General features: G+C 32.8%; 1 protein-coding gene across 1 annotated transcript; it reads left to right on the top strand.

Moving 5' to 3' along the window:
* The first annotated feature begins 20251 nt into the window (after positions 1 to 20251).
* Positions 20252 to 21423, top strand: LOC121244401 (probable carboxylesterase 18). The gene is given in 2 exon segments (XM_041142465.1): positions 20252 to 21203; positions 21206 to 21423. Coding segments are annotated over 2 exon segments (1008 nt in total). The 5' UTR covers positions 20252 to 20386; the 3' UTR covers positions 21397 to 21423.
* Positions 21424 to 23888: the final 2465 nt, after the last annotated feature.

Genomic DNA, 23888 nt, shown 5'->3' with positions numbered 1-23888 from the left:
CCACTTCCAATCCCAGAATGGAAATGTGCGGATATATCAATGGACTTCGTGGTCGGATTACCAAGGACCTCAACAGGTAATAACTCTATTTGGGTTGTAGTTGATTGCTTAACAAAAAGTGTTCACTTTTTGCCAATGAAGAATATTGACCCTATGGAGAAGTTAACCCGATTATTTGTAGCGAAAATAGTGCGACTGCATGGAGTTCCAAAGCGATCGTATCAGATAGGGATATGCGTTTTACCTTGCATTTTTGGCAAGGTCTTCAAGACACAATGGTGTGGGGAAAACTGAACGAACTATCCAGACTCTAGAAGACATGTTGAGAGCCTGTGTCTTGTAAGGGAAAGGCGACTGGAAAAAGCACTTGCCACTAATAGAGTTTGCGTACAATAACAGCTTTCAAGCCACCATTCAAATGGCGCCATATGAAGCTTTGTATGGAAGGAAATTCATATCTCCCTTATATTAAGATGATGTAGGAGAAGGAAAAATCTATGGTATGTAGATTCTACAAGAGATGAAGGAGCAAATTCAATTGATAAGGGAAAGGATGAAGGCCGCCCAAGACAAATAGAAGAGCTATGCCAAACGTTGGAGAATGAACATTGAGTTCAAAATTGGTGACTAGGTCTACATCAAAGTATCACCAATTAAAGGAGTAGTTCGATTTGGGAAGAACGGGAAGTCAAGTACAAGATACGTGGGACCCTACGAAAAGTTTTGGAAAGCAAATGCCAGTAGTTGTAGATGCGGAAGATAGTTCATTACAACTTAATCTAATCTATGTGGAAATTCCTATTCAGATTACTGACTTGAAGGAGAAGGAACTCAAGAATCGAAAAATTCTCCTAGTTGAGGTGCTTTTGCGAAATCATGACGTTAAGAAGAAACATGGGAGAAAGAAGAAGACATGAAGACCAAATACCCCTATTTGTTTGGCTTGTGACTTGTGGGGCATCACTTCGCATCATAGCATTCGCATCCATTCATGTACACATGACATCCTTTTTTTGGCACATGTGACCCGTAATTCCTCATTATTTACAACATCTTCATGGCTAGTAATAGGAGAGCTGCTCACTAATTCTCTATGACACCTAGGCAAGTTTGGAGACCTAGAGCCAAGCACCGAAGAAGAAGACTGAACCATATGGTTGTTACCTATTGGACATAGCAGGAAAGATTAGAGTATCACTTGACTCATATTCTTGATCATAATGGAAGTGGTAACATTAGGACAAGGAGAGCCCTACCCCATGAGGAGTGCCAACCTTTTAATCCCACTAGATGGAATGGCGAGACTAGGACCCGTTGGCTTGGACGCCATAATAGCTTGACCAGCTTCCCTACACACGATTAGCCCGAATCCAGTCAGGCAATAAAGTATGCCACGCAGAGTGGGAGCGACAATATCCCACTCCCCCTTCCACTGACATTTCAGAGATGTCTGACTCTTCATCAAGCCGTGTGCCCTACCACGAAGAAGGAATTCCATAAGTTGAGAGCACATAAATTGAGCTATGGAGAGAGACGAAGGAGTGAGTCAACCCATACTAGGATAAAGTTAGATTCTTCTACCATATGCAAGATGAGCTGTCTTTATATCACTGACGAATCCTCATCTAGTTTGGGACCATAGAATTGTTGGTAAGTATATGCTTGGTACTTGTATGTGAATATTTGTGTTTTTACTAACTAAGAGCTTGATTTCGAGGACTAAATCTTTTTTTTAGAGGGGAGAATAAAGCCCCATTAAGACTTGACCTTAGCTCCCATAATCCTAGATAGTGTAAGATAATTATTTAATTTTAGGGAAAAAAATTTAGGCTAATTTTTAGCATAAGAGTCACACTTTGGGTTTAGTTAGAATTATTGGAAGAGTTCTAGTATTTTATTTTAGGATTACAAGAAGCCAATAGTGGAATGGCACTTGGCATTATTACTGGGCTAAGCAAAAAGGGCTAAGTATGGATGGATTTATGTGTGAGCTCAAGAGTGTTTAATTAAGGACCCTCAATCACTAAGGATTTGATGAGCTAGAAATCAGTACCATAAGCCTAGATCCATTTGGATGTATAAGGTTTCAGGCCCCTCTTGAAGAACCTTAGATTATAAGGTCAAGGCAGCGCATATGCTTTTACTGCAGTATCAGGCAAATCATATATTCCTTGATCGTAGTATAAATTAACTGATAACATGAACTTGAATTGAACGTGAAATAACCTTGCATGAAACTAACATGAAACTGAAACTTGAAATAGACTTGATTGGCATGAAAATATTATTTTCGTGACATACTTTGTACTCGAGACATGACGTAATATGAAGCGAAAGGACAGATGACCTGACGTAAGATCAATGACATGTACGTGAGATGAATGACATGATACAACATGAAATAAACAAACATTTTGTGACATGACATAACATGTAATAGATAAACATTTTGTGACATGGCATAATATGAAACAGACATACATTTCATGACATGACATAACATATAAAAGACAAATATTTTGTGACACGACGTAACATGTAACAAACAAACAGTTCATGATATGGCATAACAGGAAGCAAATAAACATATCGTGACATGGCATAACGTGAAACACATAAAAATTTTATGACATGACATAACATGAAATAGATAAACATTTTGTGACATGGTATAACGTGTAACAGATAAATATTGCATGACATAATATATTGTGTAACAGATAAACATGTGGTGACATGGCATTGCATGGAATATATGATAACATAAGTACATAAACCATAGTTCCCTTACCAACATACATACACAGTAATCTGACAGTTAGTAAGAAGCTAACTTACAGTGATCGTCTCGCTTTACGAGACAGAGTAGGAAACACGAGAAACTGTAAGTAAGAGTTCTAAATGTTAGAAACTTTATCACTAATAACTTAGAAGCATGAAAAATTCTAACTAAGAGTAAAATTATCATTTTACCCTCTGCATATAGGAAAATAACCATTTTACCCCTAACTTAAGGATTTCACATCCTAACTCTAAAAATCACCAAAATTTACATTTATCATGTAAATTTTATCCTAAACTCAAATATCAATTTAGAAAAATTTAAAACTAATCATAACTATGAAAAACACCATAAGGCCAAAACTTCCAAAGGTCATACATATCTCTTGATTTTGTTGCAATTCCATCCAACTCTAAAACTCATAATCAAACCAAAATATTGCAAAAAAGATCCTCATATCCAAAGTTTAAAAACATGCTTAAAACATCCAAAAAAATGTGTACTTCTCATAAACAAAAAACTTTTTAAGCAAAAGATCCAAACTTTTAACCACAACACAAACCCTTAAATCTCAAGATTTTGATCTTTTTCAAAACATCTCCAAGAACTTCCAAAACTAAAAAGTTTTCTTCTAACATGTTTATAACACATTCCTAAGAACTAACATGCTTTGAATTAACACATAAAAGTCACCAAAAATCATAAAATCTCACTTGAAGTACTCGGCTCTAACACAGCCCAACTCCTCTCAACTCATCTCATCTAATCATTACAATTTTTTCAAATCCTCACACAAAAAAAAACAATTCAACTTTTTCAAATTCTAAAATAAAAATGATATTAAAAAAATATATTCTAACAATATTTTATTCAATTTTTAACTTTAATCTCAATTTATTTTATCTCATCTATGAAAACAAATGAGGCCTTAGTCAAAAACAAAAAATTTTTCTCAACTTTGCTTTGATCAAACATTTGATCCGAGGCATACCATGATGAGATCTTCAAACCAAAAAATCATATGGACATGTAGATCCAAGGCTTAGAATCATCAAATAAAAATATTAAAGTCATTGGAGTAAGATTAAACCACAAAAGCTCCAAACTTTCTGAGAAAATATTTCATCAAAAGCTTAATCATGCAACGAATCTTCATCCAACATTCATATAAACATGTTTACAACACTACATAAAAACTTCAGACCAAGATTTGTCCATTAGTTTGGTCAAAAACTCTAAAATAGAACACACAATTCAGCTTATTGCCCAGATTGACATTTCCATGGTTAAAATAACTTTTGACCCACCAATGACCATGAAATCAAATATAAAAGGTACCCACGGAAACTAGACTCAAATACAAACAACTTTTGTGAAGGAATCATTGTGAGAGAATACTTACAAGAGTTTCATAAATGGCACGCAAAAAGGCTTAGAAAACTGCCCGAGAGAGCTTTTATGTGTTCTCTCCAAGAACGGAAATGAAAAGGGGCGAAGTGAGTGAAAGAATGACTTGCACACCTAATACACTTATAAAAAGTCAAGTATGGCAGCTTGAGTGACACCTTGATGGATGGTGATTAGGTCATAAAAAGCTGCAAATAGTGAGTGGTTTTCAGCCAAGGAAACTTCCAAGAGAAAGGTGGTGGTGAGGTGGCCTTTGGCCTTCACATCATGCACGACTTTGGGGTTGTAATGAGTAATGGTAGTTAGCCTTGAGTGGGTGGAAATTTCCTCAAGAAACTTTGCCAAGGTGGCCAAAATTTGTGCTCTTAATGGGCCTTAAACAAGTGGGCTTCAATTGGGGTTTAAAGAGGGTTTGGTTAGGGTTTGAGATGCTATCAAACTCATATCCTATTTTTCTTGACCCAATCAAATTTTCAAGATTTAAATGATTGAATAATAATGTCATAACATGAATTTGAGGAATTAATAGTATGTGGAAGTGATTTAAACAAGTGATTAAACACAATACTAGAAATTGGATCAAATAGGGTCTAGAGGCCAACTTTAGGGTTGGAGGAAACCATTTAGGGTTTTGGTTTCAACCAATTTTTGGGGATTTCAATTGAATTTCAACTATTTAAGGTTCCACTAGGGTTGAAATCCTCTTTGGTTTGGCACAAAATGGATTATTGGATGGAATAAGGTTTTTGCTTAGATGGCGATCTCACACCTTTATTTCCTTCACAATCCATCTCATGGTTCATCTTGGTGCCAAGTGTCTAAATAAAACTACTCTAGCCTAGTTTTGGACATTGATTTTGAAAACACTACACTTGGTACTACTATCTAAGTTACTATTCACTTCGAGAAAAGTAAAAATAAATTATGCATTGAAAATTTCTAAACATACACACTAAACTAACTATACAATTCTTTTATTGAAATTCAACCTTGAAGTGGCTTGAAATAAACAAAACTCGTTTTCTAATAAGCGTTTAGTCCGAAAACTGAAAATTTGATTATTGCGCCATAAAATTCTAAATAATTAATTGAGTCTAATGGCATAGACCATATCGCATTCTGACACTTCTAACTACCTTATAAATAAAATCGTATTTTTTGCACCATAGTGAGTGGTAACACTGACTATGCTGAGAGACTAAAACCTACCCGATTGGTTGGTTCATGAAAACTTATGGAGATACCACGAGATTCCTAAAGTCGATAGAAATTTCACCATTGAATTTCTAGCAAGTTGTTACTTCATTTACGACTGATACATGGACATCTATAAAGAATATTAGCTATATGTGTATCACAGCTCACTTTATTAACAGTGAGTGGATGTTGCACAAGCAGATTATTAGATTCAAAGAAATTTTTTATCACAAGGGTTCATCCATTGTGGCGGAGATGGATGACTATATAAGGGATTGAGGGTTTAAAAAAGTGTTTTGTATTACAGTTGACAATGTTAGTGCCAATGACACTGCAATTGATTGGTTCAAGAAGAATACGACGATAAAAGAGGATATATCATTCATGAGCACGAGTTTATCTATGTTTGAAGTTGTCTTCATATCATCAACCTCATAGTTGCGGAAGGGTTGAAGGAGGTTGATGATTCCATTACTAAAATCCGCAATCTTGTAAGATATATGAGGGCTTCCTGTAACACCTCACTCATTCCTTCTTACGTACGCTCCTTATTTCTGACGTAAACAAATTTCGAGGATGAAAATTATGCAACAGTCTGCCCTTCTCTCTAACGACTGTGAGCCTCTTTATACGTGCCAAACCCCAATGGCGTGTTTTCAAATATACTATGTGATTTCTAAAGTAAGCCTAGTGTTTTAAATACTCTGAAAATATTTATAGGGAGCATTTCTAGTATTATTAAACTAAGCTTGATTTTAAATAAGACAATTAGAATATTTTTGGAGCTCTTATAATATTTTTTAAGAGCTCCAAAAATATTATAATTGTCAAAAATCATTTTAATATTATTATTAAAATGATTTCAGTTATTTAAAATATTATGAGATTTAAAATTATGTTTAAAACTCTAATTAAATTAAATAATTTTATTTTTTAAAGATATTAAATAAGACTTCATCATTTTATTAATGATGAAGGAATATTATTTTATAAACTAAAGTTTAGTTTAAATAATATTCTACCTTAATTTCTCTCAGTGCTTTTTAAATAAGTTAATGTTTACGTATTTTCAAATCAGTGTTTTAACTTCTCATCGTTATATGGTTTTGTAGATCCCAAGACGAAGGGATTGGATTAAATGCCCAGCCCCCTCTCTTTCTCCCTCACTTTTCCCTCCCCTCTCTCTCTCCTCCCTTTCCCCCAACATACGACGCACGCTGCCCTCTCCCTAGCTGATCCTTCCCTTGCTCAGCCCACTACCACCACCGGCAGCTTCCCCTCACACCAGCGAGCTCCCACCGGCAAACCTAGCTCCCACCTCGTAGCCGTCCTCCCCCACCCACACACGTAGAGACTCACGCACAGTTTCATCATGCGTAGCGCCTAACACTGTTGTACGTGACCACCCAGGCGACCGCACCTCCACCACCTCACACCGACGACCACTCTTTATGGACCCAGCCACCACGAAACCCCCCCTCTCCCTCTCCGTCACACTCACGCACCCAACCCATAAATGGGTTTCGTATGACTTCAAGGCCACCGACGACCCTAGCGCCGCCGTGCGCCAGTTCTAGCCCCACCGAACACCACCACGAGCTCCCCCTTCCCTTCCCCTTCCTCCTCCCCTTGACCCGAGGCCCATATCCTCCCTCACACACACAGGCGTTTTCCCCCTCACGTATGGGTTTATCACCCTTGCGCCGTCATGTGCGGCTACCCAGGCCGCCGCACCACCACCAGAGCTTCCTCTGGCCACCATCAACCTACCCCGACCACCCATAGCTCCAATCTACCCCTCACGCATGTCCACTATCTCTCACTCTCTCAAGGACTCTCCCTCCACCGTTGGCTTCGATCCGCCACCGTAGGCCACCGTGTCGCCTCCACCTCGCCACCATAGCTGCACCAGAAACTTCCTAAGCTCCCCCATGGCCAGCCAAGCTTCCCTCTCCATTTTCATGCTTTGGGACACACGGGTTCCCTTGGAAACCCACGGCTCCACCGTGTTCTGCCCCTCACCGCCACCACGAGGCCACCATGAGACCACCCACAGCCTCCCTTGGCCTTCCCTAGCCTAGCCCTAAGCCCAAACCGCCACTTTATGTGGTGGACAGCCACTGTACGTGGGTTAGCCGCCACGTACGACCTTTCCCATGTCATCAACAATGGCGATTAGCGAGCAACGCACAGGTTATTCCGTCCCCTCTATCCCTCGTTATTTATGTTAGATATTAATTAGCTGATTAGGTTGTGGACTGTGCTATTAGTATTGTAGAGTTCATTGTATTGTGATGTGCTGTGTAATGAAGTGTTGGGCGTATTTGGGAAGTGTGCTGTGAAGTGTTGTGGACTGTACTGTGTAGTGTGGTTGTGGAATATGTGCTGTAATGGTGGCATGACGTCATGTGGATTGGGAAAAGAGTGTGTACTCTCGTGGCGTAGTGTGGGATAAGGAGAGTATATGTAAAATATACGCTCCTGGCGTAATGTGGAATGGGAAGAGTACACGTGGAGTGTACTCTGTGTGGCGTAGCATGTATGAAGGGAGTACACATGGAGTGTACTCCATGTGATGGAGTGATGCACCATGTGGCGTGTACGCCATAGTGGTGATGTGGCGTAGCGTGTGAGAAGGAGTACACATGAAGTGTACTCCAAGAGGTGCAGCGACACACCGTGTGGCGTGTCACAAAGATAAGGATGATTGTGTTTTGTTTGAGAGTTTAAAATATTGTGTTTTAATATTATTATTGTTTTGGAATTTGAAAAATGTGAATGATTTGAAAAAGTTGAATTGTTTATTATATTTTGTATGGAGATTTGAAAAATGTGTAATGATGAGATGAGATGAGATGAAATTTTGTGTCTCATCCCACCTCCCAAACATGCCTATGTCTTAATCTTAAGGTGAATCATAGGTTCACTTTAGTGGATAAGCACTCGAGACAATACCTTAAGTTTGGAGGATGTAGTAACCATAAGTAGATCCCGAAGGTTTTAGTATAGTAAAGGGGGCGTAAGAGCACGGGATAGAAGGAGAGTGTTCCAAGTGAAGTGTAGCTCTATTTGTAGTCTAAGTTGCTTATGCATTAGATAAAGAATGACGTCAAGGTTATGTATATGCATGTAGGTTGCCATCTGACACGCACATGAGTGGACTGCATGATATGAAAGTAGCATGGAGTTTAGGTAAGTATTACGTTCATACTCTTCTAGAGTTTTCTAAAATACAAGAAATGAAAACGAAACATTTTTCCTTACGAAACGACACGAAAGATGTCTTATGAAAAATGCTAAGTATAAGTGTTCAAAGGTATACGTATGTACGGCCCGTCCTTCGCAGCCCCTTTTTTTGCACCCAAAAGTATTAATTATACGCATGTGAATGGATGACTATACATTGTATCTATTGTCTGTATTTTCTAAGAAAATCAATCTTGCTTTAACTGATATTGAAAGACGCGAAGAAAGTATGTTGTTTTAAAAGGTCCCTATGAACTGATGTTTTAAGGATACCATGAACTGATGTTTTATGGATGCCATGAAAGAAAAGTTTTTTCAAACGTCCCTATGGACTGATACTTTAAATGATGCCATGAAAGATGATGTTTAAGCCCATGCTTTCAAATGACGTTTTCTATGAATGAAGTGCTAAATGAAAAGAACTGAAAGGACTGAACTAAAAGAATGGACTGAACGTTTAATGTATGAAAATACGTAACGGCCATATGAATGAATGGAAAGGGTACCAATGAATGGGCAGATTGCAATGCCGGGTAAGTAGTACTGATAATGCACCCAGTGCTGCCCCTGACTGAAAAGGGATTCCCTACCGAGCAGAGTCCGGGTCCAAAGGAAGACCTCTAACCCCAACACACGGGGCGTAACAGTGTGTACCGGACAATAAAAGTAATAAGAAAGAATGTATAAATGTATGAATGCATCGCATTCTTTAATAAATGAAGGCACTGATGGGAGAAACATTTTACAAAAAGAAAGCCTCTTTTTAAAGAAAAATCCCGTTCAGTCATGTTTTCAAACGAACGCACGCATGCATGTACGTATAGTATGTATGTATGGAATGATAAATGCATGAATGAAAACCTGTGTTATTATATTTAACGGTATGAAGTAATGCTTACGAGTCATCGACTCATTTTAGTTTTTATGTATCCCCCTCCCCCCACAGGAACTAAATGAGCAGTACGCGTCAGGACGGAGACGGCCCATGGGGAAGAGCACGGAAGTCTAGGCATGAGAGTTTTAATTGCATGAGATGCCTTTTATTTTATTGTAGATTAATATTTTCTGCTGTAAATCTCTTTTATTCTGAAAGTACATTTTACTCTATAACATAGAGTCTTGCACCTTAGGTATGGAAGTAAAAAGTTTTAAATTGAACAAGTAATTCCCGTCGTTTTTTCTAAAATCATTTTATAAAAAGTCCCACCACAAGGACGGGCGTTACACTTCCCCCATCTTCTATTATGTTGAGCTTGGACGTTCCAGTTCGATGGAACTTTATATACACGTTCCAGTTAGATGTAGCACAGAAGTACCAAAGAGAATTCGAAAGGATAGAGGTCAAGGATGGGGAAGGGGGCTGGGTGTGCTGGAGACAATTGATTGGGCCAATGTGAGATACTTTGTTCAATTTTTGAAGTTATTTCATGACATAACTATGCGCATATCTGGTTCCAAATATTGTACGGCGAACATGTACTTCGACGAGCTCTCGGCGCTTTATGAACACTTGTAACAGAGTTGTACTGACACTACTAGATTGTTAAATGGCATGGCTATGAGGTTGAAATCTAAATATAATAAATATTGTGGGGATGTTGAGAAGATAAATAGATTATTATTTGTGGTTGTGATTCTTGACCCAGGATATAAGTTGGTTATTGTAGAACTTTGGATTAGGGACGTCCTCGGTAATGATAAGTATTATTAGTTTGTTAGAGAGCTAAAGAGTGATATTGATGACTTATATAGCCATTACAACAATAGTGGTCAGTGTACAACCAAAGGTGGTAGCTCCTCAAGCCCGACCTGCTCAACATTTTCCTTAGATGACACATATGCACAAAGTTCATCTATTTTGATGCGATGGTATTATCAAATCTATATATTGAGGAATATTATGCAGTATAAGTTTGAGATTAAGTTTTATTTTATGGAAGATGTCGAGACACTTAATGATGTATTTCATATATTAAAGATTAATTCCACCAAGTTTTCAGTCCTTTCCCAAATAGATCGGGTTGTGCTAGTCATTCCTATCACTGCAGTTGCCTCTGAGTCGGCGTTTAGCACCAGAGGTTGCATGTTGGTTGCTTATCGGAGTTCATTGACTTTGATCATCATGACGTCCCTCGTTTGCACACAGAACTGGCTAAATTCAACGCCCATTAGACTAGATATCATTGATGCCGAGAGCTATATGTTTGAATCAAGTAACTTTATGTTTTTAAATGATTATTTACATATTTTCAATATTTTAATTATTTAACTTAATTTTTATGATTTTGTAGACCTAGCTGTGAACTCCAGAATAATTGTGAATGACTAAGAAGGATGTACCGTAGGATGGAGAACCCCCTTTATTGGTGAGAAATGAAATAGCATTAACAAAAAAGCCTTGTTTGTTTTTGTTAGTTCAAAATAATGTTTTAGTTCTAAGTTTCATTAATTTCCAAAACAATGCGGGATGCTTGGAATTGGAGGCTGATGGTGCTGAAAAATTGAAAATTATTGTCAATTTGTAATCACTAATTTATAGTTTTTTGTTTTATTCTGATACATTATTACATTGTAAATTGGTTGAGGACTTTGGTGAAGTTGGTTAGGGTTGGTTGTGATTGTGGTGGTTGTTTGGTGTTGATTGTGATTGTGATTGTAATGGTGGTGGTTGATAGGTTGTGAACTTGTGATTGTGGAGGTTGTTGTTTGGTTGTAATTGTGCTAGTTGTTTGGGGGTCCTTTGCATTTTTTATTTACATTGTGTTTGTGATTGTGCATTTCTTTCTCTTTGATTTTGTAATGTATGTAATTTACTCATTGTATTTAATTTTTTTAATTATTTTTTTCTGTATTTTTTGGAAATAGGAAGCCCACTGGGTGTTGGTGATTGTCTTTTTTTTTTTTTTTTTTTTTATAATTTTGAAACAGGTTTTTTCTAAAATGAGGAGCTCAAATGTCAAATTTGGGTCTTAAGCCTTTGGCAGTGGGCGTTGGCCAAATCACACTCCGATCGAAGTTCCAAGCTCCAATCAAAGTCAGATTAGAGTTGGAGTACACCCCTACCCGAAGTCGGATTGGAGTCGGAGTCGGAGTCGGAGCACACCCCTGCCTATTTATTCTCCTAGAACATTTGCAATATCTTTGTACTTTTCAATACTTCTTCGTTTGGATTGAGAGATGAAATGAGATAAGTTGAGATGATTTTAGATGGGTTAAATAAAATATTGTTAGAATATTATGTTTTAATATTATTATTATTTTGAGATTTGAAAATGTTGAATTGTTTATTATATTTTGTGTGGGAATTTAAAAAAGTTGTAATGATAAGATAATATGAGTTTCCAATTCAAACCGGGGCTTAATGTTCCTTACTAATGTGATTGTCCATCCATGTTTGGGTCTCAAACAGCAAACATTTATCACTCAAACACAAAATAGCTCTCTATTTCAGAGCATGTTTGGACTCTACGAGAATTCTTAAAATTTATCATAATTTCATTTTCAAACATCACTCAAACACAAAATATTTTTCAGTTTCAAATTTTCAACTTTTTTATCTAATCATTATTCGAATATAAAAATCGATACAATTTTTACAAACTCTAAAACAAAACTAATATTAAAAAATTATAATCAAACAATTTTTTAACTTTTTAATATTTTTATTCAACTTTTTCTCACTCATTTTCTAAAACTTAAAAAGACATTTCAATCAAACAATTTCACTACTATTCAAAAAATTCTAAGATACTCCAAGTGTCCAGATATGTTAAATTTTTCATCTAATCATTACCTAACTATTACTTATCCACAAAAATCAATACAAGTTTTATAAATTTTAAAATAAAAATTATATTAAAAAATTATATTCAAATAACTATTTAAACTTTATCTATTCATTTTCACAAATTTCAATACAATATGTATTTTGACAAATATTTTTATTCAATTTTTTCTCTTTCTTTTTCTAAAATCTAAAAAAAACATTTTCCCTCAAACTATTTCATTGTTATTTACAAAATTTTAAGATATTTTAAATATCTATACATGCCCTAAGAGTTCTTTCTGCATGCTGACTTCTTAAAACAATGATGTAGGATGCCACTGAAGCAGGAAATAGTAAAAAATAATAGCAGAAAATAAAGAAACAGATGACAGAGACAATGAATGAAACAATATTAGATAGATAAATAGTTTACTCTACATATACCGGGTTACTATAACATTTTTTACAACATCTTACACAATTATGTTTTAAATAATGGATATTTTTATAAAATAACTTGTAAAAATAACGTTACTTTATAAAAATATCTTTATTTTAAAACGTAATTATAAAATATATTATTTGGTATCATTACTCAATGTATTAATTTTTAAAACTCTTTATTTGAACATTTCATTAGCTAATTTATATTCTCATATTATAAAATAAATGAACCGTTGACAATAGTCAGAGCCTATATTCCAGAAGCCTTAGGCTCCGTTTGAAACTTGAACTGAATTGAGATCGACTCAGTTCAGTCTAATTTTAAACTAAATCTAACATCCAAACACCTAACCCTCAAATAACTAAATTTATCTCAACTCAAAACCTTTTTATACGTGAAACCCATAACCTTTTTTAAGTCAACACCTTTTTCCACATGGGACCCACAACCTTTTTCAATTTTCTATTAATACATCTAAACTCATCTTAACATCCAAACACATTTAAATTCATTTTAGGTGGACTCCACAAAACTTACATTCCACCACCTCAACTCACTATTATTCATAAATAATTTAACTCATTTCAACTCAACTCAACATCCAAATAGGATCTTAGGCTTCTTTTTTGGATTAAAAGATAAGACATTCGTTTTAAGAAAAATGATTTACAACACTTTTTCTCAAACTCAACTCATCTCAAACCAATTATTGATGGGACTCACTACTTTTTCAACTTCTCATAAAAAAGTTAAGTTCATATCAACCTACATAAATTTTATACATTTTAACCTAAGAAATTAAACTCATCTCAATCTAAAAAAGTTAAACACATCTCAATAGGACCCACAAAATAATTTCTAACCCAATTCAACTCATCTCAACATCCAAACATAATATTCTTGTGGGAAAAAAATCAAAGCTTGTCAACAATTAAAAAATAAAATAAATAATTCAACTTTTTCAAATCTCAAAACAAAAATAATATTAAAAAAATATATTCTAACAATATTTTATTCAACTTTCATCTCATTTCATCTGCAAAAACAAACCAAGTCTTAGGTTGTGTTTAGATGTTGAGTTGAGCTGAGTTGAGTTAAGGGTGTAAAAAAAAACTAGTGAACCGGTAAATTGGACCGGACTAGACCGAACCGTTGGGTTTGGTCCAGTATCGAGTTTGGTTCGATCTGGTACCAATTTTATTTTTCTTAAAACCAATCAAAATCGGTTCGGTTTCGGTTTTTCTTTTTTTAAAACCAGACCGAACCGGACCGGTTCATATATATTATAATTTTTTATATTGTATATAATTTTTATATATAATATATAATTATCTATAAAATAGTTTTGTATTATATGATAAATTATTAATTAATATAATATTAAATTTTAAAATCTTATATCATTATAGTCTATTATCTTAATAGTTATACTAATACTATATCATTATATATTATATATACTATAATATATCACTATAGTCTATAATATAATATATCACTATAGTCTATAATATAATTATAATATATATTACAATATACTACAATATATTATCACTATAGTATTATATATTATAATATACTATTATATATATCATATAATATAGTATATAGTATATTTAAACCGAAAAACCGGACCTGAACCGGTAAAACCTGAAGTTCCGGTTTATGGAGGTAACCAGCGCGGAATCAATTCTTGAAAATGCAAAACCGGTACATACCAGTTTGGTTTCAAATTTTGTCCAAAACCGGACCGGTTACACCCCTAAGCTGAGTTGAGTTCTTTATGAATAATAGTGAGTTGAGATGGTGGCATGAGTTTTGTGGGGTCCACCTCATATGAGTTTAAATGTATTTGGATGTTAAGATGAATTTAGATATATTTATGAGAAGTTAAAAATGGTTGTGGGTCCCACGTGTAGGAGCGGAACTAGGATTTGGCGGATGGGGGCGATTAGCAAAATGTGTCGTATGTAGAGGTGAACAGTAATCGACATTTAATGCAGCAAAGTGTGTCACCGACATTTAGTTGTTATCTAGGGACAAACTAAATTATTAAAGCCACCTATCTAAACCTCTCACTTGAGCTTCATTAGATTCAATTGAGTAATAAAAATTAAGATAGAAATAGTCATGTAAAATTTTTGAAACAAATGATAAAAAAAGTAAATAAAGATGAACTTTTTTGTTAAATCTAAGATTGAATATTGTAAAAGTCTCTATAATATAGATAGAAATAGTTGTGTGAGATTTGCTGCATTCACTCCTAATTGTTAACACGATGGTAGTAAATATGTTCTTACTAACAAAACTAATCCAAACAAGCTAGCTAGTGGAAGACTTGAAAGGAAAAAGTGTAAATAAATAGGAAAAATGAGGTTGTAAATTTACTATATAGCTTATAAAAATAGATCAAGATATTTTCTTACCTCTTATAAGATGTAAAAAAAATTAAAATGTGAAATTTTATTAATGACAAAAAATATATGTAAGTATGAAAAAATTGTTAAAAAACTAAAAGAAACCTGGACTAAGTACTAAATAAGATTTTTGAAAATGTTTTGGGAGGTAAATTATCTTTATATTAGGATATCTTTAAAAAAACCATATACTAATGCATGTTTTTAAAAAATTTTGGGAGGCGTAGGTCCACTCTTGCCCACATGTAAAGAAGTGTTGAATTGAAAAAGGTTTTAGATCTCATGTGTAAAGAAGTTTTGAATTGAGATGAGTTTAAAATAATTTAAGAATTATGTGTTTTGATATTAAATTTAGTTTAAAATTAGACTGAATTAAATTAATCTCAACTAAATCTATCAATCAAACGGGCCTTATTGTTTCCCTATTCCACACTAGCATAAATGAAACAAAAGATTTCAAACTTTCTTCTCAATCGTGTATCAACCAAAAGGCTTAAATTCTCTGTTATTTCGACGACTAACCCGACACCCCTTTTTCCAATCTAGCACAATCTTGCACGTCATGGCTTCAACTATTATGATTAGAGAAAGAAAATTCCACGAACCTATTTGATAGGCTAGATAACATAAATTCTACAAGTCTAAGCAATAGGCTTTCTTTTTTAGTTGAAAAACAAGATATTCATCTAAAGATTTTTTTCTTCATGTGAAAGTATGTTAAACGGTTAAAATCAGTCAATAGATGGCAGATTTGAAGTGAGATGAGAATTTTATATTTTATTTAAGAGTTTAAAATATTATATTTTAATATTATTATTGTTTTGAGATTTAAAAAAGTTGAATTGTTTATTATATTTTATATGAAGATTTAAAAAAAATGTAATGATGAGATGAGATGAATTATTTATTATATTTTGTACGTGAATTTGAATTATTTAAATTTTGACTTTATACTCTACTCTATTTAAATAAATAAGGAGTTTGGCCTACATATAAAAAAAATATTAAAAATATAATATAAATAATTAAATCTACTTCTTTCCATTAAGTTAATAATTAATGGTAGAAGCATTTTTTCATATTGATTGATTAAGGTTGTTTTCATATTAATTGTTTAAGGTTGTGTTTATTTCGAGGTAGAATAAAAATAAGAACGGTTTAAAAAAAATAGTAAAAAAAATAATAACGTAATTGCATCTGAAAATATGCTCAAGGAAAATGACTACTTTTCCGATGTTTGACTCAAAAAGAATAGTGCTAGCGGACTGTAGTTGGGCGTAAGAATTTTAAATTTTTTAAAAAAATTTTAATCATTTTTTAATATATTTTATTATTAAAAAAATAAATATACAATTTTATTAATAATTATTTTCTTAATTATTAATCAAAAAAATTAAAATATTCTCACTATAATTTTAGGTTGTATTTTGGATAGTGAAGTATTCTCAAATATTTTATAGATAAAAGTAAAAAAATAATAATAAAATATTAAATAGTAGTTAATAATAAATAATAAATAATAAAAAAATAATAAATAATAGTGAAAAAAGAATTTAAAAATACCTTATTACCAGACTAATCCTTAAACGATTCCATTCAAATTTTCCTTAAAAGATATATATATGCATGGAAGGCGAAGTAGAGACGTGAAAGTGACACTCCTCTACTCAGGAGTAGGTTAATTTAGGCCCCAAGCACTTAATTTTCTGTCGACCAGACCTAACATTTTCCCTTCTATAGTTTTCGGCGCCTAACAAACGCATTAAATAGTTAAAAAAGCCAGTATGCTGCTCCAAACATACAGTTCGATTTGATGGTTTGGTGATATTTTTTTTTTTTTTTTTTTTTTTTTTTATGATAGAAGTGATTTTAAATATATTAATTTTTTTTATTTTTTAGAAATATTTAAATATATTAAAAAAATATGAAAAAAAATATTACTTTTATAACTAGCGATAACACTAAACGGTATTATTCAGACGACAAAATAGCACCGTTCTAAATAGTTTTCACAATGACAATTTCAAATTTTTGTTTATATAAAACTAAGGCCTTAAAATAGGAATTAAAGTCTCAAGTTTTAATTTAAAGGGTAATACCAATAGAATTTGACAAATAAGTGTAAATGTATTTATTTATTTATTTATTTTAATCATTTTTTATATATTTTTAAACATTTAAAAAAAAATCAATTCACAATTAATCACTTCCTTAATCTTTAAGTTAAAAAAATAAAAAAAAATAAAAAATTCAATCGATAACTTTTATCGATTCAAGTAGCATTTTCCTAATTTAAAAATTACTTTCATCATATATTAGAGTGATTTGAATTGAATTTTAATTTTTTCAAAAGAAATACTTAATATATAGATAATAAGTATCTATATTTAATATATAGAAATACTTGAATAATGATTAGATCAAAATTTAAAAATTTAAGAAAGAAAATTTTTTTATATTTGAAAAATACTTTGAGAATGAAACTATGAGAAAAACTTTGAGAAATATTAAAAAAATTTAAAAATTCTGCTTTATTTGATCATCCAAGTGTTCTAAAAAAGAAATTGTAGGGGGCGGATTGGGAAACATAAAGAAATGGTGTACTACAACCGTCCGTCCCCTATACAACAAATCGGAAAGTTTCCAAAATGGCAGGGATCACAAAGCTGCCCTAACATGCGCACTCTCGTTGGAAGAGCAAAAGCTAAACCCGAGTTTTAGTTAAAATGAGATAAATTTGATTTTAGTTATACCATTCACATCAAATCTTTATATTAAATTATTTATTTATTTATTTATTATATAATAATAAAAAAATATAATATAAATTTAACTTTAGTTATTCTATTAACATCAAATCTCCACATTAAATTATCTATTTATTAATTATATAGTAATAAAATAATATTAATTTTATTTTTTTAATTATTAATTTTTTTTAATTTTATCATATTTCCCATTCTACCTATTTATTTAATTTTAATTACCTAATTTATTTAATTTTATTTAGACCTTTTTTTTCCTTCATAGATTTCAGTAGAAAGAGAAAAAGTCATAGGAGAGAGATGAAATAATAGTAAATAATTGATAGTGCTACAGTACACATCCAAATATGACCAAAAGTTTATATCTACTGTAGCTGAAGTCTATCTTTTTGAAATTTGCTTAATCCAATGCCATCAATTTTTATGTCCTAATAGCTATTTGAAGAAGTTTTATAGAATTTAGCTAATCCATCCAGCATACTCTAAAAAGGGGAAATAATATATCACCGAAGCTTCCCACTGACAAAAGTTATCTATTGGTGTTTTTTCATTTTACTTAGGCCCAGTTTGGATGGAGAAATACTTCTATTTAATTTCATCTTATATCATTTCATTTCATCTCAATATTCAAATACCATAAACATAAATACTTTCTAATTTCAAATATTTAACTTTTTCATCTAATTATTATTTAATTATTACAACTTTTCTAAATTTTCAAATAAAATACAAAAAATAATTCCACTTTTTCAAATTCTAAAATAAAATTATATTATAATAATATTTTAACTTAATACTATTTTTATTTAACTTTTTCTCCCTCATTTTCTAAAACTACATAAAACATTTTAATTCAAATTATTTCATTACTATTTATAAATCATTTCATTACTATTTACAAACTATCTCAATTCATCTCATCCCAAATCATTATTCAAACTAAGCCTTAAAAAACAACTTCAGATTTTATTTTTATTTTTAAGGAGGTGGGAGTTTTGAACCTAGGTTTTTCATTTGGAAAATCGAATTATATGACATTAGGTCATTAGGCTCTTGGCTAAAGCAAACAATCTGTACCTAAGAATGGCACAATTGTCTGCTCCTGCTTGTTCAGAATCTTCGGATACTTGATATTATAATTTTTTTTATAATTTCATTATCAAATATTAGTCAAATATAAAATATTTTTTAATTTTAAACTCTTAACATTTTCATCTAAAGTATAATACTATATAAAGTCATTGAGCGAATAAATATGGAGTCTATCTAAGAAATAATATTTACAATCATAAAATACGTAAACGTTATATACTGTTTTTGAAAAAAATGAGTAAATTTGAGACTTACATGAAAAATTTAATTTTTTAATATAGACCTTATTGTTTTCAAAAGTAGTGTACCGTGCTTGCACAACCTATGACTGTCTCTAGCATTATCTTTCATCTAATCATTACAAGTTTATCAAATTTTCAAAAAAAATATAAAAAAGTAATACAATTTTGTCAAATTTCAAAATAAAATAACATTAAAAAATTATATTCAAATAATCTTTTAATTTTATAATAATTGTATTTAATTTTTTCTCTCTCATTTTCTAAAATCTAATAAAATATTTTAAATAAAATAATTTTACTATTATTAAAAAAATTCTCATTTTATATAATTATCCAACTATGTCCTTATTGTTTGTTTGGAAATGATGTTACTACATAAGATGATAAATTTTGAAAAATATTGAAAGACATTGGTGGCCAAACAAGGAGAGCACTCCGAATGAGTTTTGTAAAACTTATTTTTATCTAAAATTTGTAGAAAAGTAGTGCCAAACTACTTCCGACGGATAACATATTTTTAAATTTATTTTCCATTTTACTATAGTATTTGACTACATGTAGCGTGAATTGTATAAAAATATTTTATTTATTTTTTCTCTTTTCATGTATTTTGTCTCTCACAATAATTTCTCTCCTTGTACTTTTTTTTTTCAAAAATTATTAAATAATATAACATTTAAATGATGTAAAGAAAAAATAAATATATTAATATATGATATATCGTAAAAATCAGTATATAAAATAAAAAAAATAAATTTTAATGATGTGTTTTAAAAGAGAAAAAATCTTTTTACAAGTGATTCCTCGCACTAAACTATTCATTAATATTAAATGTAAGGTATTTTTTATTTCTTTTAAATAAAAAAAATTACCTAAGTGTTCATGCAAGTGACATTTTTCACACCGCTCGATGCAATAAACGGCCAGGATTCTTGAGATTTCAGATCCCGCATTTTATAAGCTATTTAGACAACTCGCTCTCGCCGTTCATCTTCGTCCAATTGTTGCCAGAGCACAGCTTTCAGATATGTGCAGTAGTAACTCATCACATTCAGTATCGCCGGCCCTCCCATGGAAGACGCGCCTTTCCGTCGCCCTCCTGTCGGCCGCCACTGACGTCGTTCGCCGTCCTAACCGCACCATAAACCGCCGTCTCATCTCCCTCCTCGATTTTACAACACCTGCCAATCCCAAACCCATCAACGGCGTCAAATCTTCCGACATCATCGTCGATCCGATCCGCAATCTCTGGTTTCGCCTCTTCACTCCCACCGCGACTACTTCAACTTCCCTCCCGGTTCTCATCTTCTACCACGGCGGTGGTTTCGCCTTCCTCTCTCCCTCCTCCAAAGCCTACGACGCCGTTTGCCGCCGCTTCGCACGTGAACTCCCCGCCGTTGTTATCTCCGTCCATTACCGTCTCTCCCCAGAGCATCGTTTCCCTTGTCAATACGACGACGGACTCGACGTCCTGAAATTTCTTGATCGCAACCATGACGTATCGGTATTGCCCGATATGGCGGACGCGTCCAAGTGCTTTTTGGCGGGTGATAGCGCCGGTGCGAACTTGGCTCACCATGTAGCGGTCAGGGCTTTTGGGGAGAGATTTCGAAGAGTAAAGATCGTCGGATTGGTATCAATCCAGCCGTTTTTCGGGGGAGAGGAGCGAACGGAATCGGAGATCCGATTATTGAGGGCGCCGGTAGTTTCGTTGGACCGTACGGATTGGATGTGGAAGGCATTCTTGCCTGAGGGGGCGAACAGGGACCACGAGGCCGCAAATGTGAGCGGGCCGAATGCAGTTGAAATTTCGGGTTTGGACTATCCGGATACACTTGTGGTGGTGGGGGATTCGATCCGTTACAGGACTGGCAGAAGAGGTACTACGAATGGTTGAAGAAATCGGGAAAAGAGGCGAGGTTACTCGAGTATCCAAAGTCGATCCACGCATTTTATGTGTTTCCCGAGTTGCCCGAGGCGTCGCAGTTGGTTGAGCAAATCAAGGATTTCGTGACTTCGTCTGCTCTAAAATCTTAAAGCTGTGTTAGACTGCTAGTAACCCGCAGTAAGGTGATATTCGAACGCAGTATGTCATTGTCAGAACTCGTATCTTTTATCTTTTTGCTGGTACTTGTCATTGTCACAATAACTTCTTCGTGTATGAACTAGCTCAAGAATACTTTTCAGCAATTATAATTTATACCGTAAGAAATTAAAAAAGTTATATAAATTATTGTTCGGATCTATCTTACATTATTTATATATACTTTTCGAAATTGGTACGCTTTAAAAGGTTGAGAACAGTAATTAAATTTAGAGAAAATATATTTATAATTATGAATTGTGTAATTGTTACGTAATCGTTTTAAAAAAATAAATAAAATATCAGATTTATATAAAAAAAATATTTTTTTAATAGTAGATCACATTTTTTTTTAAAATAATTACGTGACGTTTATGCACTTAATGATTGTATATAGAATTAGATTGTATAAGTTATGAAATGTTATTTGCAGTTTTAAGATATGTAAGTCTTGCGTATTTTTTTTGAAAAAAATAGATAAATTTGAGACTTACATAAAAAAATTATTTGTTTAATTATAGATTCCATTTTTAAAAACAATAGTGCTTAAAACTTATATACTCTAGACTGTATCTAACATTACTCTAAGTTATTTCTTTTTAAAATAATTTCTATCAAAACTCAATTATTGTTCTAAAAGGAAAGTAGATGTGGTCTTTGACTACTACATCATAACATGCCAACAAGACAATACATCATTTTATATACATTCAATATTTAAAAATATATAACCCTTAGCTTTTAAAATGGAAGCCTAAGTTCGAAATTCCTTTCTCTCAATAAAAATAATATATATTTAAAAATATCCAAAAAACATAGTCTGTTTGCTACTACAGCTTGAGTAGTAAACAAAATTAAATGAAAAATAGAAAAATAGAAAAAGAATAAAAATCTTTACTAATAAAGTTTTAGAAATCAACAAAAATAAAATAAAATAAATCACAAAAATAAAATCTACTAACAACATAAGATTAAAAAAATTTATAAAATCATTTAAAAAATAAGTAAAATATAAACAAATACAAAACAAAAAAGTTTACAAGATTTTAAAATAAAATAAATTAGAAAAAACTCATAAATATGAAGAATAACATTAATATTTTTAATCAATTAAAATTTAAGAAACTCATAAAGATGTTTTAAAAACAAAAAATGTTAAAGCTTTTATTATAAAAAAAAAGGACGAAAAATAGATTAATATAAATAAAATAAAAATTAAGAAATTTAATAAAATTATTATTAAAAAAAAAAGCACGAACTAGGCCATGGCTGCCAAATTTTGAATATTAATGACATAATGGGATAAGATGAGATTTTGTAAATAGTAACGAAGTTGGCGCAAACCTTGTGCACCCCTGCTGACATGGCAGGGCGTTTTTGTAAAATTAGATAAAATGCAAAACAAGCTAAACGAAACTTGAGGGAGAAGACGTCTGGGACTGGAGCTTGCTTTTTCGCTAACGAACCAGCTTGTTCCGACGATCAAGTTCTGAGCAGCTTGTTCTGATGATTTTCTAGCATGTCTCCACCACGGCACGTCTCTCTCACCCCCGGAATTATTTTTTGCTCCTTCGTTGCAAAAATACAGTGTTGCGAAACCAAAAATATTGTTATGATCATTTTATATTAGAAGAGAAGCTCGAAGTATAAAAGGAAACGAGCATGAGGATGTAATCTGTTGGTTAAACTATTAGTTAGTCATGTGCTGCGCACATGTTGATTCAAGCATTAATATACGTTTAGGTCCTTACTTACTTGCTTAGAATTACTATACTACCCCTGTTGTAACGGTCATTAACGTTCATAAGACTTCTATAAATACTGAAGTCTCTTATTGTGTAAAGCATTGAACAAGTTAATAAAAAAAGTATTGGAGGTTTCTGATCCCTCGAAGATCAGCAAGTTATTTTTCCTTTTATTCTAGTTTGCTGCTACAATTGGCATCAAAGCCCTTCGAATTCTGGGCACAAAATTTTCTTTCTTTTATCTTTCAATGGCAGAAGGCACACGGTTCAAAGAACTGGAGAAGATTGTTCTGGGGTTGAAGCAAAATCAAGAACTGCAAGAGAAGCGAGTTGCAGATCATCAGAGTGCTTTGGAGGGTTTGAATTCAAAGATGGGCCTTTTGTTGGAAGCCATGAATGGAGGAAGAACTGCTCGGAATGGGAATGGCAAGAATGCTGATAGGGTTCTCATGGAAAACTCATCTCTGAATTCTGGTATGTAGTTTCGTAGCATCAAGTTAGATTTTTCAAGATTTAATGGTGACAATCCAGCTGGATGGATCTATAAGGTAAATCATTATTTTGCCTTACACCCAATGCCAGATGGGACAGAAGATCATGATGGCCTCGTTTTATATGGAGAGGAATGCCTTAGTTTGGTTTCAAGATGTTGAGGAGACTGATTCTTTCCATTCTTGGAATTCCTTTGTTGAGGCAGTTTA

This window comes from Juglans microcarpa x Juglans regia, chromosome 8S, assembly GCF_004785595.1.
Source record: "Juglans microcarpa x Juglans regia isolate MS1-56 chromosome 8S, Jm3101_v1.0, whole genome shotgun sequence".
Lineage (NCBI taxonomy): Eukaryota > Viridiplantae > Streptophyta > Magnoliopsida > Fagales > Juglandaceae > Juglans > Juglans microcarpa x Juglans regia.
The sequence above is the reverse complement of the archived record's forward strand: the minus strand, read 5'-3'. Positions and strand labels throughout refer to the sequence as shown.